General features: G+C 41.7%; 1 protein-coding gene across 1 annotated transcript in view; it reads left to right on the top strand.

The window, feature by feature from the left end:
- The window catches only part of RSU1 (Ras suppressor protein 1), a 200,648-nt gene that overhangs the window by 98,245 nt on the left and 80,074 nt on the right, over positions 1-22,329 (top strand). The window contains exon 8 of the mRNA XM_005687977.3: positions 3,993-4,125. Coding sequence (XP_005688034.1) covers positions 3,993-4,125 — 133 coding nt within the window. The remainder of the gene's footprint in view (positions 1-3,992; positions 4,126-22,329) is intronic.

The following is a 22,329-nucleotide window of genomic DNA, read 5'->3' as shown; positions in this document are numbered from 1 at the left end:
GGGAGGGAGCTGGTGATGCAATCTAGGAAAGAAGAGAGTCGTCTTCCTCTCCTGCTCTCCTGGGCAAATTTGGACAAACTGAGGCTTGTCTGTGGGGTCCTTCCGAAACTCCCTGGTCCACGTTGCTCTCACACTGACCCAGAGCCTTGAAAATACAGCAAGCCAAGAAATCCTCTGTGCTCCAGACACAGCTACTTCTCCTCTTTTGACCCTCCTCCTTCCTCAGCGGTTTTTAAAGTCATTTTCCTGTGATACGCATCTGAACCAGAGGTTAAATAAGAAAGCAGTCCAGTTAAGTTAGTTCATGGTCATGTGTGTAAATGAGAGAGTCCAGGAAGCTTGTTTATCAGATACACTCTACCCGTGGGAAAGTTAGACTGGATTTTTCGTTAGACTAACCAGTTTGGGGGGATGAGGAAGAAAGATATTTAGAGCAGAGACACCTCTATCAGGGAAATCTCCTTTGCTTAGGAATTAGTTCACATCTTTATGTAATTTATGCTTTTCGTGGCTTTTTTTTTTTTGGTTACCCATTTTAGAAGACATATTTTTTCCAAAGGTCTCATTGATTATTTCTTTTCACAGTTGATTCCATGATAATGTAAGTGGGCAGGGCTCGGAGGCAGGAAGAGGATACTGGGTAAGTGTAGGCTGTCAATTAGGTGAATGTTTTAAGAAAAGAGGCTTTTACCTCTAGTAACCCTCCAACTTTTTAGAGAATTTCTGCCCTGTGGTTACTATCACCTGGTCACTTGGCCCTTCCCTCAGTGCCCGTGCTGCCTAAGGACACCACACAACATAATATACTGTGCATTTAAAACACAACATGTCAGGAACTTCCCTGGTGGTCCAGTGATTAGGACTCTGAGCTTCCAATGCAGGGGGGGGGCACATGTTCAGTCCCTGGTCAGGGAACTAAGATCCCACATGCCGAGTGGCACAGCCGAAAAATATTTTAAAAACTTAAACATGACACTTCAGAAATACAGACTGGTTTGTAAATTTAAGACTTTCCCCAGAAACTTCTATTCATTTTTAGGAAATGTGGAAATCGGAGAAAAAGAAGTAATGAGACAATGATATGGACAGGAGGACATAGGGTATAGCAAATGAAGAAATGAGAGTTATAGCAAAATTTAAACAAGCAATCAGTTTGATTCTTGGGAAGCTGAAAAGCTTGTCTCTTGTCCAAGTAAAGATAAAAGCAAAATATATGAACAGCAGTCCACTGCCAGCCGTGTTACACCTTCGTAGGATACTTGGCTAAGCCCAATATGTGCAACATTTGCACTTCCACTTATCCCAAGCAGTCTTCTGACTCACGGTGTAGAGAATAAAGCCCGTTAATTTCCCAAGTGATTAAATATCTGACTAATGATGTTTAACCATTAAGTTGAGGAAATTGACAATATTGATAATCTTGGAGAGAAATGTATCTGCTTATTTTGTACTTAACCAGCAGATTTTAAATAGCTTTGGAAATATCATGATGGATTACTCCTACTATTTCATAATATCGGTTTTCTTTAAAAGCATTTTATGAAATAGGGATCACTTTTCCATTGGTCTGTTTTTCCTGTGTTATTCTGGATAGCTTCACATTCATTCAGACACCCCTCTGATAAAACTGTAGTTTGCATTTCAGACCATCACAATAAAGCAGATTACTCAAGTTTGTTGGTTTCCCACAGCATATAAAAAGTTTATTTATACTATACTGTAGCCTGTTAATTGTGCAATAGCGCCACGTCTAAAAATGTACATGTGCTGTGTGCTGTGCTTAGTCGCTCAGTTGTGTCTGACTCTTTGTGACCCCATGGACTGTATCCCACCAGGCTCCTCTGTCCATGGAATTCTCCAGGCAAGAATACTGGAGTGGGTTGCCATGCCCTCCTCCAGCGGCTCGTCCCAACCCAGGGATCAAACCCAGGTCTCCCGCATTGTAGGCGGATTCTTTACTGTGTGAGCCACCAGGGAAGGCCAAGAATACTGAATTGGGTAGCCTATCTCTTCTCCAGGGGATCTGCCTGACCCAGGAATCAAATTGGGGTCTGTCTGTATTGCAGGTGGATCCTTTACCAGCTCATCTACCCAGGAAGCCCCAAAATGTACATACCTAGTTAAAAATTTCTCACTGACAGACTTCCCTGGTGGTTCATTGGTCAAGAGTCCACCTGCCATTGCTGGGTCCATCCCTGGTCTGGGAAGATTCCATATACCACAACTCAACCCGTTTGCCACAACTTCTGAGCCCGAGCTCTAGTGCCCGCGAGCCACAGGTACTGAAACCCATGAGCTCTGGAGCCTGTGCTCGGCAACGAGAGAAGCCACTGCAATCAGAAGCCTGCACACCGCATCTAGAGAGTAGACCCCCACTCACCGCTGCTAGAGAAAACCCATGCACAGCAACCAAGACCCAGTGCAGCCAAAAATAATCAAATATTAAAAATTTTCTTACTGATAAAAACTGCTGACCATCATCTGAGCCTTCAGTGACGTGTAGTAGTAACATCAAAAATCACTGATCACAGATCACCATAACATAAATAATAATGATAAAAAGGCTTAAAATATGGGGCGAATTACTGAAATGTGGCCCAGAGACACAAAGTAAGCAAGTGATGTTGGAAGAATGGCACCGACAGACTTGCTGGGTGTGAGGTGGCCGCAGCCTTCACTTTATAAGAAATGTAATTAGTATGTGCAGAGCACAATGAAGTGAAGCGTTGATACAGCAAGGTCTATCAGTGTAACAGAAAGAAGGCAGAGTCAGAGTATCATCATTTGTTTCAAGAAGAAATACTGCATCACTGTCCTAGTAAACATTTTCTTCTCATTTCTGAAGTTCAGATGAGCTGGGAAATGATGTGCTTTGTAGAATGCCTGCATCCTTAGAATATGTTTTCCATATCCTGAAGTTACTTGTTACAACAAAATTGGCAGTTGGAGCCTCAGAACAGGACAGAAATGGTACTAGGGTTGTGTCCTGTAAGGAATAATTGCTAGGTGTCTGTGTTCAGAAACCTTAGACTGTAGACCAGGGGTCTGAAAATGGACTTCTTCAGTAGGACTTTGAGGGCAAGGATGTCGGTGAGCCAGCTGACTGCCATTTAAACCACACGCAGCTCTACTGTGTAGCATCTCTGTCTCTCTCGTAGGCAAGCATGTTCTTGGAAGCTCTTTCTCACACTTCCCTTTTCCATTTTCAAAGACACCAAACAGAAATATAAGAGATTCGGAGTCAGAAGGCTTAGATTCAAATCCCTACTCTGACATTTTCTGTTCTTAGAGATGTTACTTAATTTCCCCAAGTTTCTGTGTTTTTTCTTACCTGTAAAGAGATGTCAATTACTGACTTTAGGGATTGCTGGAGAATCAAAGGAGGAAATGCTTTTTACAGGTAATTTGTGAATAGGTAGGATATATATGTGTGCATTTCTACCCTTAACCAGGTTACTGAGATGCGTTTAGTGCTGATTCTGAGATATGCTATGCTGCCCGAGTGAGGCAGTGTTGTCATCTTTCTTCGCTTGTGTCCTGCTTTGATGAAAAGTGATGTTGATTGGATCAGGTTTCAGTCTTACTGGACAGATGGTGCTGCACACTGTCAAGGTGAAATTGGGGGATGTCCTGATATTAGGGGTTCTCTCAATCCTGGAAGGCCGTTTTTGTTCCTGTAGCAAATACTGGAAAACATGAAGCAAATGCTATATTTGTGTGAATTCCTTCCAAGTTTACTTCCTATTTACCTCTTTCTTCTACTCCCTCTCCCCTCTCTCCTTATCGCCTTCCCTTCCTTCCCAATTTCTTGTGTCAGTATGCAATCACTGACATGGCTTGTAGACCAGCAATGACTTGGGCTAAATATTTTTTAAAACAAATGACTCAGAAGATGCTTAAGGTTGTGCTGTGGTTACTGGGCATGAATTACTTCTTGAATTTGATTTCTGTTGGTTAGATGACCTTCATTTTTTTTCTCTCCATCTCTTTAGGAAACTTGGATTTAACTGGTCAGAAGCAGATATTCAAAGCAGAGAACAATCCCTGGGTTACCCCTATCGCTGACCAGTTCCAGCTTGGCGTGTCCCATGTTTTTGAATACATCCGCTCTGAGACGTACAAATAGTAAGTAGACTATGATTTTCTGAAATAGACTGGTTTTATGGTATTTATAATTATGCCAGCTTAACAACCACACATAGTAATTGTCTTTATTTATAGATTATTTTTCATTCACATTGTCAAGGGAAACTTATACTAGTTTTGTTTAGAAATCTTTTAAGGTATTAAACTGGCTGAATATTCATGGCACTAAGGAAATTAACCAGACACATCAAGATCAGAACATATTCTTTTCTCCTTTGAATGCAGAGAATAACAAATGTTGTGAACAAAATTGTTAAGTGGTTTATTTATAAAATCAGTAGAGCATACTAAGAAAGCATCATTCTCTTTTTTAATCTAAGAGAAACGATAAGACAGAAAACAAGGAGGGATCAGCTGGCTTAACTCACAGCATCAAAATCTTTCAGGTCCTTCCCTCAGGTCCAGGGCGCCCCTGGGGGGTCCAGCATTAAAACCTAAGTATTCCCGCCTCTCTTTTCCTCAGTGTGTTCAGGTGAGAAGGAATTCTGCCCCCTCCACTTGGCTCTGTTGTTACTGTGTCTTCTGTTACTATTTTCTGCTCCTCCCACTCGCCAACCCCAAATTGAAGTGATCATTTCTCTCAGTGCTTCAGTGACCCTCTAATGCTGAAATCTAGCCACCTCTAGTTTTAAGCAATTGCAAAAGACTTGAAACAATTCATAGTCAAGTTTCATCTGTTTTTGTGTCCAGTACCAACTTGTGAGAATTTAACATCCCAACTCTTAAGAAGACCTTGGGGATCATTAAAGGCTGCAGTCAGTTTGGAGCAGTCCCTTTTTTTTCTCTTTTTCCCCTTTTTTTCTCTTGGGTATCAGAGCTATCCCCTGCCCCCTGGCTCAACATGGCTTTCTCCGAATCTGTGTTGGAACAGTGGGTCAGATTTAACTGGCAGGGCAGAGTCCTGGCCCATGAATGGCCAGTGGTGGTTCTGGTAGTATGAGTCCTCCTGCTGCCACGTTCCTGGTTACACATCTGGGACTCCTTTTGGTATATTTCCAGCAGACAGAATCACAGAGAAGGTAAACTGTGAAAGAACAATGATATTCAAGCAGAATAAACTGAAATTGCCAAAATGATGCATATCCTTGTATATGAATGCAACTTGAAGCCTGGTTTAGGTTTCTTTTAAGATGATACCTTAACATTTTTTTTTCTTACATCTTAGTATTTATCTTATGTCAAAATGGGAGATGTGTAGGGTCTGTGTTATTGTTTCATGAACCACATAGATATGAGCAATTATTATACATACATAGTTTTTTTTTTTTAATGAACATAGCTCAGGGTTGGAAATTTGTTTAGTTCATCATGAAAATGTGTGAAAGTATAATTGCAAATTAGCTGTTTATTCGTTTGGTTTCTCTTAAATTCTTAATTGTTGCTAACATCAGTTTTAGATTAACCTCTAAAGTTTCATTAGTGAATGGAAGGTTATACAATGCTTTGGTTTGTAGGGTGGTGTACTGTTAGAAAAACATTGTACATAATAACTACAGAAAAATAAATAAGCTACTGTTAATCCAGAATTGGGAGAAATACTCTGTTGTTTATTCTGGTTAATGATTTTTTAAATCTACCCTAATTTAGAATTTATACTAATACACTAATTTAGAATTTACAGAGAATTAGAATACAGTGCATAAGAAAGTGCTTCTAATTTTCATTTCATTTTTAAGAGATTACACTGTGAACGTGTGGCTTTTGAGTACGTTAGAGTCATTAGGCAATTAATCACCATTATGTGCTATTACAGACAGTTTCTGTTTATTTGAACATTGTTAGGATTCTGGATAAAGGAGAGGTGTTGACTGAGTTTATTGATACTTTATTTGAAAGGGAATCTGTGATCCACTTAGTCCATGACATGTTTAGTGTATATATTCTTGTCTGTTTCAATAGCATTTGATATTGGAGGATCAGAGTCATCTAAGCAGTTTGCCCACTGGCTTATATTTTACATGATTTCCTCTTGGAGAATTTTGTTATCTTTTGTCCAGTTAAATCACCATGAAACAGCTTAGAGAAGCGTGGGAGAGCCTTTGTCCCCTTTGTAGGGGTGCCAGTCAGTACTCTGTTCACTGATTTGAGAGGAGTATGTGCGCCTCTGCTGGGAGAATGCCCTTGACATTAAACTCCTGGGAGCAGGGACCTCCCTAAAGTGAATTCTCTTAGAGTTCTCCCCTTTTCTCCTCCTTGGGAAAGAGAAGAATGTTAACCACTTTCTTTATCCCAGCTCTCTGCTCCCCTGTTCTCCCAGTGGAGCAGTGACCTTCATTCCTTGATCAACGTACCAGCCAGACACAGGGACTGTGAACCAAGGAAGACACTGCCTCAAGCGCTCAGTCTGTTTTCTTAAAAAATACACTTGTTCAAAAATGCCATCACTATGTTTTACTGATTTTTATAATTTAAGGTCCTCTTTTAGAAGAATATGTTTGTATATCCTCATGTAACTAGAAATCAAACTTCTTTCTTTTTAAGCAGTCACTTCATAATTAGAGGACTTATAGGATTTCTCAACTCTCTGAAAAATTAAATCTAATTAGCAGATATTTGGCTACTCTTGTAAAGCTGTACATGTGATGACTTGCACGGAGGCAGTTTATATGTTACACCGATATTTTTTAAAACAAGGCAAATGTCTCATTTGGTACCTTAGTCTTAGATCCTTTATTCTAAAACCTGTAGTTTCTAATCTTCACTTTCTCATCTCTTTTTATATAAGTCACGTACACCCCTTCCAATTAAAAAATCCTTTTTTTACTATATTGATCTTTAGCTTGTCATAAAAGCGTATTTTAATTTTTTATTCTGGCACTTGAAATACCAATGAATCTCCTTTTTTTTTCTCCCCTTTCTAACCAATCGACCCATTACCTAAATGAGAGCATTAAGAACTCACCAGCTCATTTCATTTCCCTTCGTGTCCCTGGTTGAGGTTCAAGGTGACCTTCCTATTCCCAGCGCATCCTAAGAGGCCTTCCACGTCTTGAGCAGCGACAGTCCAGGGAAGATGAATTATCTCATTTCCAGACTCTAACAGACTCCAAGAGGTGACATGGATGTTTGAAACAAAACAGGGAAGTCAGTGTTTAGGAAGAATTAAAATACTTGGCAGGGATTTAAGTGGATGAGGATGGAACAGGAGGGGCTGTGGGCAGGTGTGGGCTGGGAGAGTGCTGCGAGGCGACTCTTCAGGAGGTTGTTTTGGGGGTACATTTGGGGCATTCATCGCATCCTGATGATTCCTCAGACGGAGCTCCCTCTGCTCATTTATCGTACTCTCAGCAAAGGGAACATATTGGCTGGTGTCATTGCGTTGCCCACTCGTTGTCACTTATTCCCTCTGTCAAAGGAATTTGCTCCTTCTGGATGTCGCTCCTTCTGACGCTCAAACCCTACAAGTGTGTTAGCATTTTCGGGCTATTGTCGAGTAACTTCTGTTTCTGTGAGAGTTGTGATCAGATCGGCACCGCTTGTTAAGCTTACAGGAGGCAGATTTTTTTTTTTTTTTTTTTTTGGTCGCCGAGAGGGGAAGTCAGATTGGAGTCAGGATCCTTGACAAGATTCTTTGTGAAAGGGAGTAACTCACACTTTTCACATTTCCATCAAGGAAGGTGGATGGAAACTGCAAGCCATTTTAAAAGCTGACATGTTAACTCTTAACAAAAGAAGAGGTTTGACAAATGTTAAGCAGAAACGGTGTCGGTTGAAAGCGACATTTGGAAAACAGGCATTCTCATGAAGCCTGCAATTTGTAATGCCTGGCAGTCCTAAAGCCTCATTTCCAGGCTGGCATAACTCAAAAGCTCCTTCCCCATCATTCTTCCCATCTTGTGACTTTCTTTGCTGTCCATCGAAAGGTGCCACACTCACTTGCTTTTCTCTTTTGTTTTTCAGTCCCATACAAAGACACTCATACTATTATTCAGGTTACTTAATGGAAACATTTTAACCAAGCAGTGCTTGGGGAGTGGTGGGCACTGATGGGAAAATGCAGGCAAATTTCTCTTCCCTTGGAAATCGGGCAAAATAAATCATCCTGTTTAGTTCGTAAGGAGGAATAAGGACTTTGATTCTGCTTCATATTGTTTCTCAAGCTGTTTTACTTGCACAGTTAAAACCAAGGAATGTCTCCTTTTGTTCTGCACCTTGGGCAAACCTATTAGAGGCCAGAGAGACCATGCTGTTATTGTTTAGTCGCTAAGTCATGTCCAGCTCTTTTCAACACCATGGACTATAGCCCGCCAGGCTCCTCTGTCCATTGGACTTTCCAGGCAAGAATACTGGAGTGTGTTGCCATTTCCTTTCCAGGGGATCTTCCTGACCCAGGGATCAAACCCACAAACTGGTGTGTCGTGCATTGGCAGGCAGATTCTTTACTGTCTGAGAATAGCCATACCTGGACTTTCTTAACTACTATATCCTGTAATGGCTGCTGACTTAGAAGGTCCTTACATAATAGATACAGCTGGTCTACCAAAAGGCTTTAAAATTTTGAACTTAATAAGTGATCCCATTTATTTAAGATAGCCCTTTGCAGAAGGAAATCCTGTCTGATAAAACTCTCCAAACACTATTTTTCGGGTGAAGTGTAAAAATGGATGCACTGCACAAGCAGATGGTTTTATAAATATCACAGAAGGCTGCAGAAGAGGGTTAATCTGCCAGGACCTTGCTAGCAGTTAGTGGGCCTCTTTTATGTAGTGACAATAGATATGCAAGAAGACAAAGACTTTTCCCTTTTCTTACTGTATCTGAAAATAGCTCTACCTAAGCCAGAGAAGCACAGTATTTCTTTACATTAGTCATGAAAAAGAAGAACCAATTTTTCCTAACTAAAGCCTTCAGGCATAAAGATTGTTTTTTTTAAAAGCTGACTGTGTATCGTGCTCCTGGTAATTTATATTTCCTTTATAGATGCTACATGTGTGATTGTGATTCTTTCTTTAAGTTAATAAATGGATTCTCACATTTCCTCCATAATACAAAAAATGATTCAAACTTTTGACATTTCTGGACCTGTTTGCATGCAAATGTGTTCATTTAACAAACCTTGCTAAGAAATACCAAAGAGAAAAAGGAAACCCATAAAATATGTTGTGTTTTGGATGGTACCACGTCAAATCCCTTATTTCATGTTAACTTTCAATGATGAGAATTACCTATCATTCCTTTTTCTCCAGCTAGTATGTTAACAGTATAAGGAGTTGACAAATGTTAATTCCACTGAGTTAGGTCAGGACAGAACAGAACATCAACCTTGGTCTTTGACTTGGTCCATCATCTCTTTTCTTTGTGTAGCCATGAGCTATTAATTGCCCTGGTAAATTTATCTCTCCCCTCTTAAGGAAGAAAACAGATTATGTGAGATAGAGTACAGGACAGTTCTTTTTCTCTTCCATTTTTGATAGATTGCTTACTGTAATTTGCATTTAAAAGGAGTTTAACTTTTCGGATTTTTAAGTTGTTTAGCACTGTTATTCAGATGTACTTCAGGGATTGTTAGTATTTTTCCTTTTTCTTAATGCATGTCCATTTCTTCAGTGTATAAAGTATGTACATGCCTTTTGAAGCGTTCCTATAATTTTCTGACTCATGCGGAACAGTTCAGTTTTTAAAGTGGACAGTGCTGCCCATTTGACATGTCCAGTGGACATGGAGCCTGGGAGGGAACCTCCATCCCCTTCAGCTGTAAAGGTCAAAGGTGAACTCTGCCAGGGTTTGGAAACCAGCTTCAGGAGGCTAAATTGGAATTTCTGAAAGTATCCAGGAAACACCATTTTGTAGGTGTGCTAAAATGTCGTTCACTCTGACATGCCTTAGATGCAAATACAGACTTTGGAAAAGACTCCCTCAAGTTTGTGTGTTCATCCTCTGGTCCTGTGAGGCAGTCCCTCCTCAGCCACTTTGTGCTGGGTGAGCGCTGTGGAATCATATTTGACCAGTGAGCTGGGGTTCTGTCAGTCTTTTTGCACTTTATTTCACGACTAGGGCAGTTATCATGAAAAGAGTCGCAAATAAATTTAGAGGGGCAAATGGGAAAAAACATAACTGCTCCATCAAGGCAAGAAGAGTGATGTTTACTCTGATCCTTATGCCACAAGAGACTTTTATGCGTGATTTTAAAGAGCGAAACAATCATGTCTGTCTCTTCCCCTCAGTGTGCATCTCCCCCTCGTATATTGACTCTCAAGCCTGCCTTCAGCCTGTCTTGTGCAGCTGCAGTGTACAATATGATGTATTACAGTATCAATTTAAGGTAAATAGAATACAGGTAATTTGTCCCTCTTGACAGAAGGAAAATAAACATAGTCTAGGCTCCATCTACACTCCAAAAAGGAAATCTGTCAGGTTACTTCCTCTTTCAAAATAACTATTTTGAGTTACATTTTTAGATGATACTCACTTGAAATGATCATATCGAACTATGAAATATTGACCTACTCAAAGATGCGGTCCACCCTACATATTGATAACCTTTATTAACTCCCAGCAGTCTTCAAGTTCAATGCTGGATGCTTTCTGTCCAGCTAAGATGAGTTATTGCCTGCCTTTGCTATTTTTATTGGAGAGATAAATTAATAAGTGGCACTTTATAATCAAACAAAACTGTCTAATTTCTATTCTCTACATGGTAATATCTTACTTTATTACATGCTGACTTTTTGTTGAGCTCTGGTCTCTTATTCTGTTCAGGCATTGTTGGGGTTTTGTTTTTTGTAATTTTTGACAACTAAGTGTTCTCCTATAATGTTAGATACTATGATTTAGAGTGAGTAATCTTATGAAAGGCATTTTTGTCAACTTAATCAGATAGAAAGTATAAATATGAGTTTTATGTCCACTGACGTTTACTGATATCCAATTTATTCATCAACTGTTAAGGAAAGAACCCTCTAGATTTTGTTCTCTTGTGTTTGACTATATCATTTCATATGTATTTTTTAAGACTCATGATGTAAAAAGTTTGTGGTCAAGACAATGTTGTGTTCCACTGTCATAGTTTTCAAACAGTCTCATCTGGAACCCTTACAGTTTTATCACCTTCAAAATGTGTATGCTCTTTTTTTTTTCCTCCACCCAGTGACATAGTGTGTGTTTAGAAAAATACATAAATTGTTACTGAGGTTTTGGTTATTTTATTTAGCAGGGTTATTGAGTAAGCACCCTGCCTTCCTCTTTTTTTTTTTCCCCTGCTGCTACCTAATTTTGTCTAATTTTGGCTGTTTTAGCCACTGAGCAGAAATTTATTATCTTAACAGCTCTAGAAGTCCCAAGATCAAGGTGTGAACAAGGTTGGTTTTTCTAAGGTTTAATCTGATTACCCCAGAAAGACCCTGCAGTCTTTAAATATGGTCACATTCAGAGTAACAGCACCGTCCAGCTCCTAACACTGTTGTGACTCCACTGTATCCAGTTCTCTGTAGTTTGTTCCACCATCCTGTCCGTCTTCTCTTGCAGCCCCCGCAGCCTCATTGTAGGCACAGCCTCTTTATCAGTAAATGTGTTTAAATGCCTCTGGGAGGTCTAATCCACCCCTCCCCCCTGGCCCGCCACAGTGCCTTTCTTAGGCATTTGGCTTTCAGACCTAAAGCTTCTTTCAAAACACGTGGATTCACCATTGTTTCATTTTAGGGACACCATGGTTAGATTCTGTTTTGGCAGAGGGGTCAGTGTTTTTATTTGTAGTCATCTTTAAGAACAGACTGTGTTGAAACAGAAGCTGGTTAGAATCTGAAGATCCCTTGGGAGTGAAGGGCACCTTACAGAATGTCCTACTTTGCTGAATTCAGCTAGACAGTTGAAGACGGGAGAGTTCCGTAGGGCACTCACCATCGGACCTTGCCTTGTTACCTTTTGCAGGAACCTGTGGCTGGAAGATGCAGCACGGGGCTGGGGGTGCCTCTGCTCCTGGTGGCTTCTTGCCCTGGGGCCCCGACCAGTAGATGTGGAGTCTCCTCCCTCTCTGCTTTGTGGTCCTGCCTGGTGGCCACTGGTGTTTTGCCCTGTACAATGTGAAGAAGTCAGGGACTTCTTCTTCTATCTTGGGGTTTCAGTAACCACATTTGGAGCCCTTTTATCCCATCTTGCAACCTTGTCTCAGGAGATTTCTGGGGTCTTAACTGGGCATGGTCGAGACTACTAAGCCCAGGGCACTGAATTCCCTTCTCATGTAACTAGAGCTGGTTAGCTTCTGCAGTGCAGGGCAAGTATCAGACATGGAGAGCATGTTTTCAGATAATGCACCCTGGCGTAAAGAGCCAGTGATGGACTTGGTGGGACCTGCGAGGAGACAGAGGGAAAAAAAAGTCTGTTCTTGGAGCATTGGTCTTAAAGGTGGCTCCCAGTCCCACTTTGGTCAGGGGCAGATAACTTCATCACACCCATTTTCAGCTTTGCCATTTTAAAGGAAAGAGGTTCAAGCTGGGTCATCTCTAAGAGTCACCTCAGCAATGAGTTCTAATTCTCAATTCTCTGTTTTTCTGGGAAACATGTTTGATTGTCTGTAACAATTCTTTTTTTTTAATTTTAGTTTTATTCTTGATTTTGCCCCCATGTGGATTTTACTTTATTGATTTTTTTTTTTTTAAGGCCATGGAAGATGATGATGACCCTGAATGTAAATTGTTACAGGAAAACAGATACAAGCTAAAATGACCAGATCAACCTTTTTTATTCTATATTTTATGGAATCCCTAATATATGTTTGGCAGTAACTTATTCATACACATGAATTCCTGACACTTTCGATTCTTCAGACTTATTAATCAGTGTAGTCAGCACCAGAGCAATTTTATGAGACTTACCAGTCATCAAAAATTTATTATCAGATAAATCAAAGAAACAACGAGCATCTTAATAGGGTAGAAAAAGTGGCATGTAAAGGATCATTTAAGACTGTGCTGTTTTGTTGGTTATGTGTTATATTTACAGCCAGTATCAGCGAACTTACTCATAATTTCATGCACCAACCCAGCAGGGTGGAAGTCATCTTCTTAGGTAAAACCTTTTCTCTTTATTTTTCTCCAGTAGAATATTGTGTGTGGTCTGACTGTAAGACTGAGAAGCACAATACATACAGAAGGTAGGAAACATCAGGTTCCCGGGTTAAGCTTATAGCTTTTCTTTGAAAAGAGTATCTACATTTTCTTTGGAATTTCATTACAGTTGTCATCCAGCCTTAAGACATGAAGTCTCAGTCCTTTCCTTTGGGACAAAATGGCTAAACTTGAGCTCTGTGAAATGGCGTGTGGAAATAGCAGTCGACAGATTGCCTTTGCTATGGATGGGGCTCCGTGTGCACCTCCTGGCAAATGTGAGATGCAAGCTCTGTCTCCCATGTTCCTGGCGCTGTCTATGAAGATAGAATGATTCTGATGATATAATCAGACTTGGGTCTTTGTTCTGTGAGATGAGCTGCTTGGAGGGGAGTTTTTCTATCACTCTAGCCCTGTCGAGAGTGTCCCAGAATCTCACTGTCCTGTGGGACAGAAGGACCTTGGTAGTGACCCAAATAGGAGCTGGGCTGGCACAGAAGAGCCCTGATGGAGATCCACTGGGGATGAACCCAGAACCACAAGGCTGGGTTACTGTCCATTAAAAATACTATCTACCTTTCTACCTCAGTTTGCTATCAGTGCTGTTTTCTCTGCCTGGAATGTTCCTTCCTCGTATTTACCTGATGAATGTCCAGTTATTCTTCAAGAATCATGTTAAATATTGCTTCTTCAGAAACCTTTCTTTCCAAGGGTTTCCCTACTGCCCATTTAATCTAGGTTCCTTTTATCATCTTTCTTCTGAATCTTTTTGCTTAATAGAAATTTTAATATTTAATTGCTATAATAATAGTAGTAATAATTATGAACAGTGACTGTTTACTGTGTGACAGACACTGTGGTCATGTGTGGATGTGAGAGTTGGACTGTGAAGAAGTCTGAGCGCCAAAGAATTGATGTGTTTGAACTGTGGTATTGGAGAAGACTCTTGAGAGTCCCTTGGACTGCAAGGAGATCCAACTAGTCCATTCTGAAGGAGATCAACCCTGGGATTTCTTTGGAAGGAATGATGCTAAAGCTGAAACTCCAGTACTTTGGCCACCTCATGCAAAGAGTTGACTCATTGGAAAAGACTCTGATGCTGGAAGGGATTGGGGGCAGGAGGAAAAGGGGATGACCCAGGATGAGATGGCTGGATGGCATCATGGACTCAATGGACGTGAGTCAGAGTGAACTCCGGGAGATGGTGATGGACAGGGAGGCCTGGCGTGCTGCGATTCATGGTGTCGCAAAGAGTCAGACACGACTGAGCGACTGAACTGAACTAAAGACATTGTGCTAAGCTCATTATCCCAGGTGGCACCAGTGGTAAAGAACCTGCCTGTCAGTACAGGTGACAGAAGAGATGTGGGTTTGATCCCTGGGTTGGGAAGACCCCCTGGAGAAAGGAATGGCACCCCACTCCAGTCTTATTGCCTGGAGAATCTCATGGACAGAGGAGCCTGGTGGGCTATAGTCCATAGGATTGCAAAGAGTTGGACACGACTGAGGTGACTTGGCATGCTTTCAGCAGTTTATAACTCAGTATTTATTTCTGTAAATACTACCAATATTTCAGAAGAGGAGGTAAAAGTGCATGTTTTCTCTCCTTTAAGAAACTAATTTTGGGGAATTCCCTGATGGTCCAGTGGTTAAGACTTCACCTTTCAATGAAGGAGATGCAGGTTTGATCCCTGGTCAGGGAGCTAAGATCTCAGATGCCTCGTGGCCAAACACCAAAACATAAATCAGAAACAAGACGGTAACAAATTCAGTATCGGTCTTCATCAGATTAAAAAAAAAAAAAAACTTAAAAAAAAAAAGCAACTAGTGATTTTGGAAGCAATATTGCAGATTCCCTCATGTCTGAGGCATGCACATGGCACCCTCGTGTCTTACATGAATGACCGATGTCTCATGCAGAAGAGCCCCTGACAGGTCACCCCAGTGTCTGAAAGGAAAAAAACAATCTGACATTGAGAAGAAACCAAGTTGTCGTTCTTGGGTTTTGCCAGCACAGAATAAACAAGCCTCAAGACATTAAAATGCATCCTCAACATATTAAGTGAAGATGCTGTCTTCACAGTGGTTTTGCATTGTTTGTGTCAATCTTGTTTGCCCACGCTTCTCTCATGTTGGAAATGAAACAGTTCCTTAACTTCAGAAACGAAGGAGTTCTGTCTGAAAGGGAGACCTTCCTGTCTATGAACCTGTGGGTCTGTGTCTTCTCTTTGTCCGTCAAGGGAGTGTTTTACCGGGCCTGTGGAGTGTGTGGTTGTGATGGTGAATGTTGGGGATGTTGCTGAGGAAGCCAGAGTAAACCAGGACAGGTGGTTATCCCAAGTGGGGGAAGCTTGATGCCTGAGAAGGGAGGGAGGTCACATTCTTTTCATATTTCACCCTTTTGTACCTATGGAATGTTCCATTTTCTACATGTATTCATTGTCGAATAGATTATTTTAAAAAAATGTAACTTGCAGGAGAAAAATAGCCTTCCCTGGGGTTCAGTGATTAAGACTGCGCTTCCAATGCAGGGGGCTCCGGTTTGATCCCTGGTTGGCGAACTAAGATCCTGCATGCTGCTCAGGCAAAAAAAGAAAAAAATTAATCTACACAGCCCATGAAGTTAAGAAGGAAGAAACCACAAAGAATGTAGCTGTGTAATTGGTTGTGTTTTTTGTATGTCCCCTTTCCATTTATCTGTCTAGATTGATTGGAATCATCCATTCTGATTTGTCCTTCTAAATCGAGGTACAGTAGAAACCTTCAAGGTCACATCACCTCGCAAATGTGTATCCTGAGTCTTGGAAAGAGACTCTTAAGTGAGAGCTCGAGAGACGGTCTCTCACTTCACACATCCACCCTCCCCGTTCTTGGCGTAAGCATTGTGAAATCTTGCTTTGTTGGTAGCACCTCTCAGATTGCATCAGGTTTTCCTGTATCCTTGAAGGAATCTGTAACAGTCCAGGTTTCCTGCAGGTCCCAGTGTGACATGGGGAAAGGGGGTCATCCACAAAGACATAACAAAAGAGACAAAGGAAAATGAAAAAAACAAGACTTGCTTCTTCATTGAGTTTCTTTATGTAGGGATATTTTGCCACCTTAGATTTTAAGGGATTGAAAGGTAAGCTTTTAGAAAAGGTATTTTTAAGGTCACAAGAGGATTTGAAATATGGAAGAATGGATCTTGTAAAAAAAACTGATTATATTAGAGGAAGAAACTGAGCCTCAGATTCCCATATATGAGGCATGGATATTTTTTTGTTTTAATACTTCTCTCATGTTTAGTTTTTTTGGCCGTAAGCAAAGATGACGTGTGTGTTTCAGACTGTTTATGTGAGATTAGGAGCATCTTTAATCTGTTCTTGTGCATTCTCAATAGAAACTGCGTGAGTGGTGATCTTTTAATAGAATGTGTCTTGCAACTAGGAAATTTCTTTTGGTGCTAAATTCTAGATAATTCCTAAGGGATGTAAATTTTGTCAATACAGGTTTTTATTTTGAAATACTTAAAATCTTGAAACTGTAATATTGTAAGTTTTCTAAGACCAGCTTCTGCTTCATTTTTGCAAGTGTATTTAATAAGACAGGGCGACAAGAAAGACTGGTCATCAAGCTGATTGAATAAAATATCCTTCATTAATTTTGTACTGAAGCATGGTTAGAAAAAGAAATAATGGTGCGTGGGGAAAATGTTCCTTCAAGACCACCATGTGAGGGTCTTCCTGGTGGTCCAGTGGTTAAGAATCCACCTTCGACTGTGGGGGACATGAATTTGACCCTGGTCAGAGAATTAAGGCTGCGAGACCACTATATGAGGGCCTCCCTGGTGGCTCAGATGGTAAAGAACCTGCCTGCAGTGCATGAGACCAGGGTTCAATCCCTGGGTCATGAAAATCCCCTGGAGAAAGGAATGGCAACCTACTCTAATATTCTTGCTTGGCAAATCTCATGGACAGAGGAGCTTGGCAGCCTACAGTCCATGGGGTCACAAAGAGTCAGACATGTTGAGTGACTAACACACATAGATGAGTGCATTCTGCAATACAAGATGAGTTTTGGTTTTACTGTGGCTGAAATACTAATAATCTTAAGGAACTTTTACTAAGAAAAATTCAGATGCATGATAGAGTCAGGTACTTTCAGTATCCCTTTTTTTTTTTTTTTTTTTTTTGGTATTCGCATGCTAACATCCAGATGGATCAGTGAGTAGTGACAGAAGTTGCCTCAGTTACACTACGAGAGAATTGACTTCCACTGACTTCCTGCAGTGTGCAGGCCCTGGTAGGTTCGTTGCAGGCTTCATCTACGCGGATCTCTTGATTCCATGAGATAGATGTGGATGTTTGCCTGGCTTTCAGATGAGTGAAGGCCTCAGGTTAGGTAAAAGGGCCAATAGTTTACCCAAGTTGTAGAGACAGAAATCAAAATCCATTGACATGTACACACTGCTTTATTTAGAATAGAAAGCCAACAAGGACCTACTTTATGGCATAGAGAACTCTGTTCAATATTCTGCAATGACATACGGAAGAAGCGTTTGAAAAAGAATAGGTGCATGCGTCACTTTGCTGTGCGCCTGAAACAAGCTTAACATTGTTAATCAGCAGGACTGCAATAGAAAATAAAAATTAAAACAAAACTCAAAAAGAACAATGTCTCATACTCACCTTGCTGCTTTTTGGGTAACATCAAGGAAGAAAGGGAGGAAATGCTAAGTTTATGTTGAACTTCTCAAAGAGAAGTCAGTGTATGAGGCTTAACGGTTCATTCATGATCATTTAACTTTTCTGGTTCTTGAATCAAATCCTGGTAGGTTCCTTGCAGGCAGAGTGAGTCAGACAAGAAGATGAAGACCCGCCAATGTGAGATCACGAGCCATGTAATAAACCTGTGGATGATTCTGTGTGTTCAGTTCAGTTCAGTCCATTCAGCTGTGTCTGACTCTTTGCGACCCCTTGGACAGCAGGACACCAGGCTTCCCTGTCCATCACCAACTCTTGGAGCTTGCTCAAACTCATGTCCATCAAGTTGCTGATGCCATCCAACCATCTTATCCTCTGTTGTCCCCTTCACCTCCTGCCTTCAATCTTTCCTGGCATCAGGGTGTTTTCCAATGAGTCAGTTCTTCACATCAGATGGCCAAAGTATTGGCATTTTAGCTTCAGCATCAGTCCTTCCAAAGAATATTCAGGACTGATTTCATTAAGATTGACTGGTTTGATCCCCTTGCAGACCAAGGGACTCTCAAGAATCTTCTCTAACCCCACAGTTCAAAAACATCAATTCTTTGGTGCTCAGCTTTCTTTATGGTCCAACTCTTACATCCATACATGACTACTGGAAAAACCATAGCTTTGACTAGATGGACCTTTGTTGGCAAAGTAATGTCTCTGCTTTTTAATATGCTGTCTAGGTTGGTCATAACTTTTCCAAGGAGCAAGTGTCTTTTAACTTCAGCTGCAGTTACCATCTGCAGTGATTTGGGAGCCCAAGAAAATAAAGTCTATCACTGTTTCCATTGTTTCCCCATCTATTTGCCATCAAGTGATGGAACCAGATGCCATATACTTAGTTTTCTGAATGTTCAGTTTTAAGCCAGCTTTTTCACACTCCTCTTTCACTTTCATTAAGAGCCTCTTTAGTTCTTCTTTGCTTTCTGCCATAAGGGTGGTGTCAAATGCATATCTGAGGTTATTGATATTTCTCCCAGCTGTCTTGATTCCAGCTTGTGCCTTATCCAACCCAGCATTTCGCATGATGTACTCTGCATATAAGTTAAATAAGCAGGGTGACAATATACAGCCTTGACGTACTCCTTTCCTAATTTGGATTCTGTATGTACAGCTATGGGAGAGAAAGGTCACAGCCTCAAAAGCAAACTGAAGCGTAACTGTAAACCAGCATAAATGTGCAGCCTTCAGTGGATGGATACACACTGACCAGACTATCCAGGTAGCTGGCAGGAATGTAGGTTTGTATTTGTCATTCTGGAACCATCCACATAAGGGGAATCAGAGGTGATACAGAAAACAGTCTTTCAGGAACTGAATAGCTGGGGGAAAGAGACACTGCTTGAGGGCCCCTGAAGGGAATACAGGACGGGGACATGGTTTTACAGGTGGCTGATTGGATTCAGTTCAGTTGCTCAGTTGTGTCCAACTCTTTGCCACCCCATGGACTGCAGCACACCAGGCTTCCCTGTCCATCACCAATACCCAGAGCTTGCTCAAACTCACGTCCATCGAGTCAGTGATGCCATCCAACCATCTCATCCTCTGTTGTCCCTTTCTCCTCCCACCTTCAGTCTTTCCCAGCATCAGGGTCTTTTCCAGTAAGTCATTTCTTCGCATCAGGTGGCCAACATATTGGAGCTTCAGTGTCAGTCCTTCCAATGAATATTCAGAGCTGATTGCCTTTAGGATTACCGGTCAGTCCCTAATCGGAGTCTGCTGCTTGGCAGCTGTATTCTTTACCACTGAGGCACCTGGGAAGCCCCAAAAGAAATGATGCACACAAACTTATTTACAAAACAGACACAGACTCTCAGACTTAAAGAATGAACTTATGTTTGCCAGGGTGGAAGAATGAGGGAAGAAGTAGTTAGGAACTATAGAATTGGCATGTACACACTGCTATATTTAACATGGATAACCAACAGGCTCCATCCTGCTGTATAGTACAGGAAACTCCGCTCAATGTCATGTGGCAGCCTGGATGGGAGAAGAGTTTGGGAGAGAATGGGTACATGCATATGTATGACTGAGTCCCTTTGCTGTGCTCCTGAAACTGTTACAGCATGTTCATCATCTTATACTCCAAGATAAAATAAAAAGTTAAAAAAGTACTTCATTGCTAGAAAATGCTAACCATCCTCTGAGCCTTCAGCAGATTTTAATAGTAACACCAAAGAGTGCTGATTACAGATCACCATAACAAATATGGTGGTAATGAAAAAGCTTGAAATACTGTGAGAATTAGCAAAATGTGACCCAGAGACAGGAAGTGAGCAAATGCTGTTGGGAAGATGGCGCCCATAGACTTGCTCCACCTGGGGCTGCCACAGGCCTTCAGTTTGTAACAAATGTCATTTGTGAAGTGCAGGAAAGCAAAGCGAGATAAAACAAGGTCTGCCTCTGCAGCCTTTTGAAGTTTTGTCTGTTCCCTGTTTATTTTCTTAGACACTAATATTTATCTTTTAACACAAACAGCTTTACCCTTGTATTCAGTTTCTCAGTGGCCTTCGGCTACCCCTCCATCTCATTCAAAATCAGCACCTTGTCACCAAAGCACTTAGCGTGTCGTTCTGCCTAAAGCAGACCCCATTACACACCCTGCCCCTAACTTTATTTTTTCTGCCTCCTCCTGGACTGGAGATTCCTGTAAGAGCAGGGCCTTAGTTGAGAGCACTGCTGTGTCCCCAGGAGCCTCTGATGGCGCCTGGCACCTGGTCGGCCCTCAGAATACTTGATGAATGGGGGCTGTTCTTTCAGCTGTACACTGTAGCCTGCCATGTAGACATTTCTGCTGGAGGAAATTGTCTTTAAACTGCACGTCGCGCAGCCATTACACGTTTTTCACATTTCCCTTTTCCTCTTTCATCTGAGTTGCTTCGACTTCATGATGTTATTAGAGCCGCTTCCATCACCCAAGAGTTTCTGTGATGTTGCCAAGGCTGCAGCCTTCCCCAGCCAGCTACTTCTCACCGCATCTACCAGATCTTTGCAGCTGGGCTTTGGTTTTGTTTTTTAATATAATATATAATTTTGGCCTTGCTGAGCCTTCCTTGCTGCACAGACTTTTCTGTAGTTGCAGTGAGCGGGCCCTGCTCTGTAGTTGTGGTGCGGGGACTTCTCATTGCAGTGGCTTCTCGCATTGTGGAGCACAGGCTCTAGGGCACGCGGGCTTCAGTAGTTGTGGCACGTGGGCTCAGTAGCCATGGTCCACGGGCATAGTTACTCCTTGGCATGTGGAATCTTCCCAGACCAGAGATCAAACCAATGTCTCCTGCATTGGCAGGCAGATTCTTTACCATTGGATCACCAGGGAAGCCTTTAGCTGGACTTTGAAAGAAACTCCACACATGGAAGTTTAGGAAGTCATAGTGGGGAAAAATACCAGAGCTGCAAGTGGGTAGTTGCCCTGGACTCTGCCCATGAGCTTGGTTTTGTTTTTGCATCAGCCACCCCGCCATCCTTTACCATACACCTGTGCATGGAGGACTTAGCTTTTGGCTGCTTTACCTTAGAACGCAGGTGTTGCTTTATCCTCCATCAGGATACTGTGAAAGAGTCTATTGAAGGTGGCTTGGCAGGCTTTGAACCATAGTCATTACTAAGGAATAAACACCAAAGAAAAGAGGATGAGAGAGGAGGACAGCCTCTCCTCCCAGCCTTCAAAATATGTTTTGTGGACAAGTCAGAAAAACAATTGTGAACCTAAAACCCTAGATGTGAAAGGCCAGAAGGAATCCCTCTGACATCATTCAGGAACCAGAGGACTCCGTTCAGCTGCATTGAGAAGGAGCCCTCACCTGCAGGAGCTGGTGTGTCATTACTTATCCCCCTGCCTGTGGCATTTGAGGTGCAGTCAGACTTAGAAGATGCCCAGAGAGGGAGGGGGAGTGATGTGGAGCTGTGGGTGTGCTTGGGGAGATACTGGGCTCCTCTACCGCTGGTGGCTCGGTGGTAAAGAATCCACCTGCCAGTGCAGGAGATGCAGATTTGATTCCTGGGTCAGAAGGACCCTTGGAGAAAGAAATGGCAACCCACTCCAGTATTCTTGCCTGGAGAGTCCCATGGACAGAGGAGCTTGGTGGGCTACAGTCCATGAGGCCACAAGTGTCAGACACGACTGAACAACTAAGCAACTACACACAGAAGGATCCTGCCAGGACAGCAATTGAAATTCCAAATTAAATTTTCTCACAGGTTGTATTAATGTTCTCTATTTCTAACAAAATCCTAGTGAAATGTTCACTGTTAATTAACTGTTAATGACAAAAGATGACATTTAAGGTATTTTTCCTAAGATGCGGAAGTCCTGTGAATTAGTTTTGATTATGTGCGCTGAGAGAGGGGGTTTCTCCCGTGGCTCAGCGGTAAAGAATCCACGTACAGTCAGTGCAGGAGGAAATGGCAACCCA

This window comes from Capra hircus, chromosome 13 (assembly GCF_001704415.2).
Source record: "Capra hircus breed San Clemente chromosome 13, ASM170441v1, whole genome shotgun sequence".
In the NCBI taxonomy this organism is placed as follows: domain Eukaryota; kingdom Metazoa; phylum Chordata; class Mammalia; order Artiodactyla; family Bovidae; genus Capra; species Capra hircus.
This window is presented reverse-complemented; position numbering and strand designations above follow the sequence as displayed.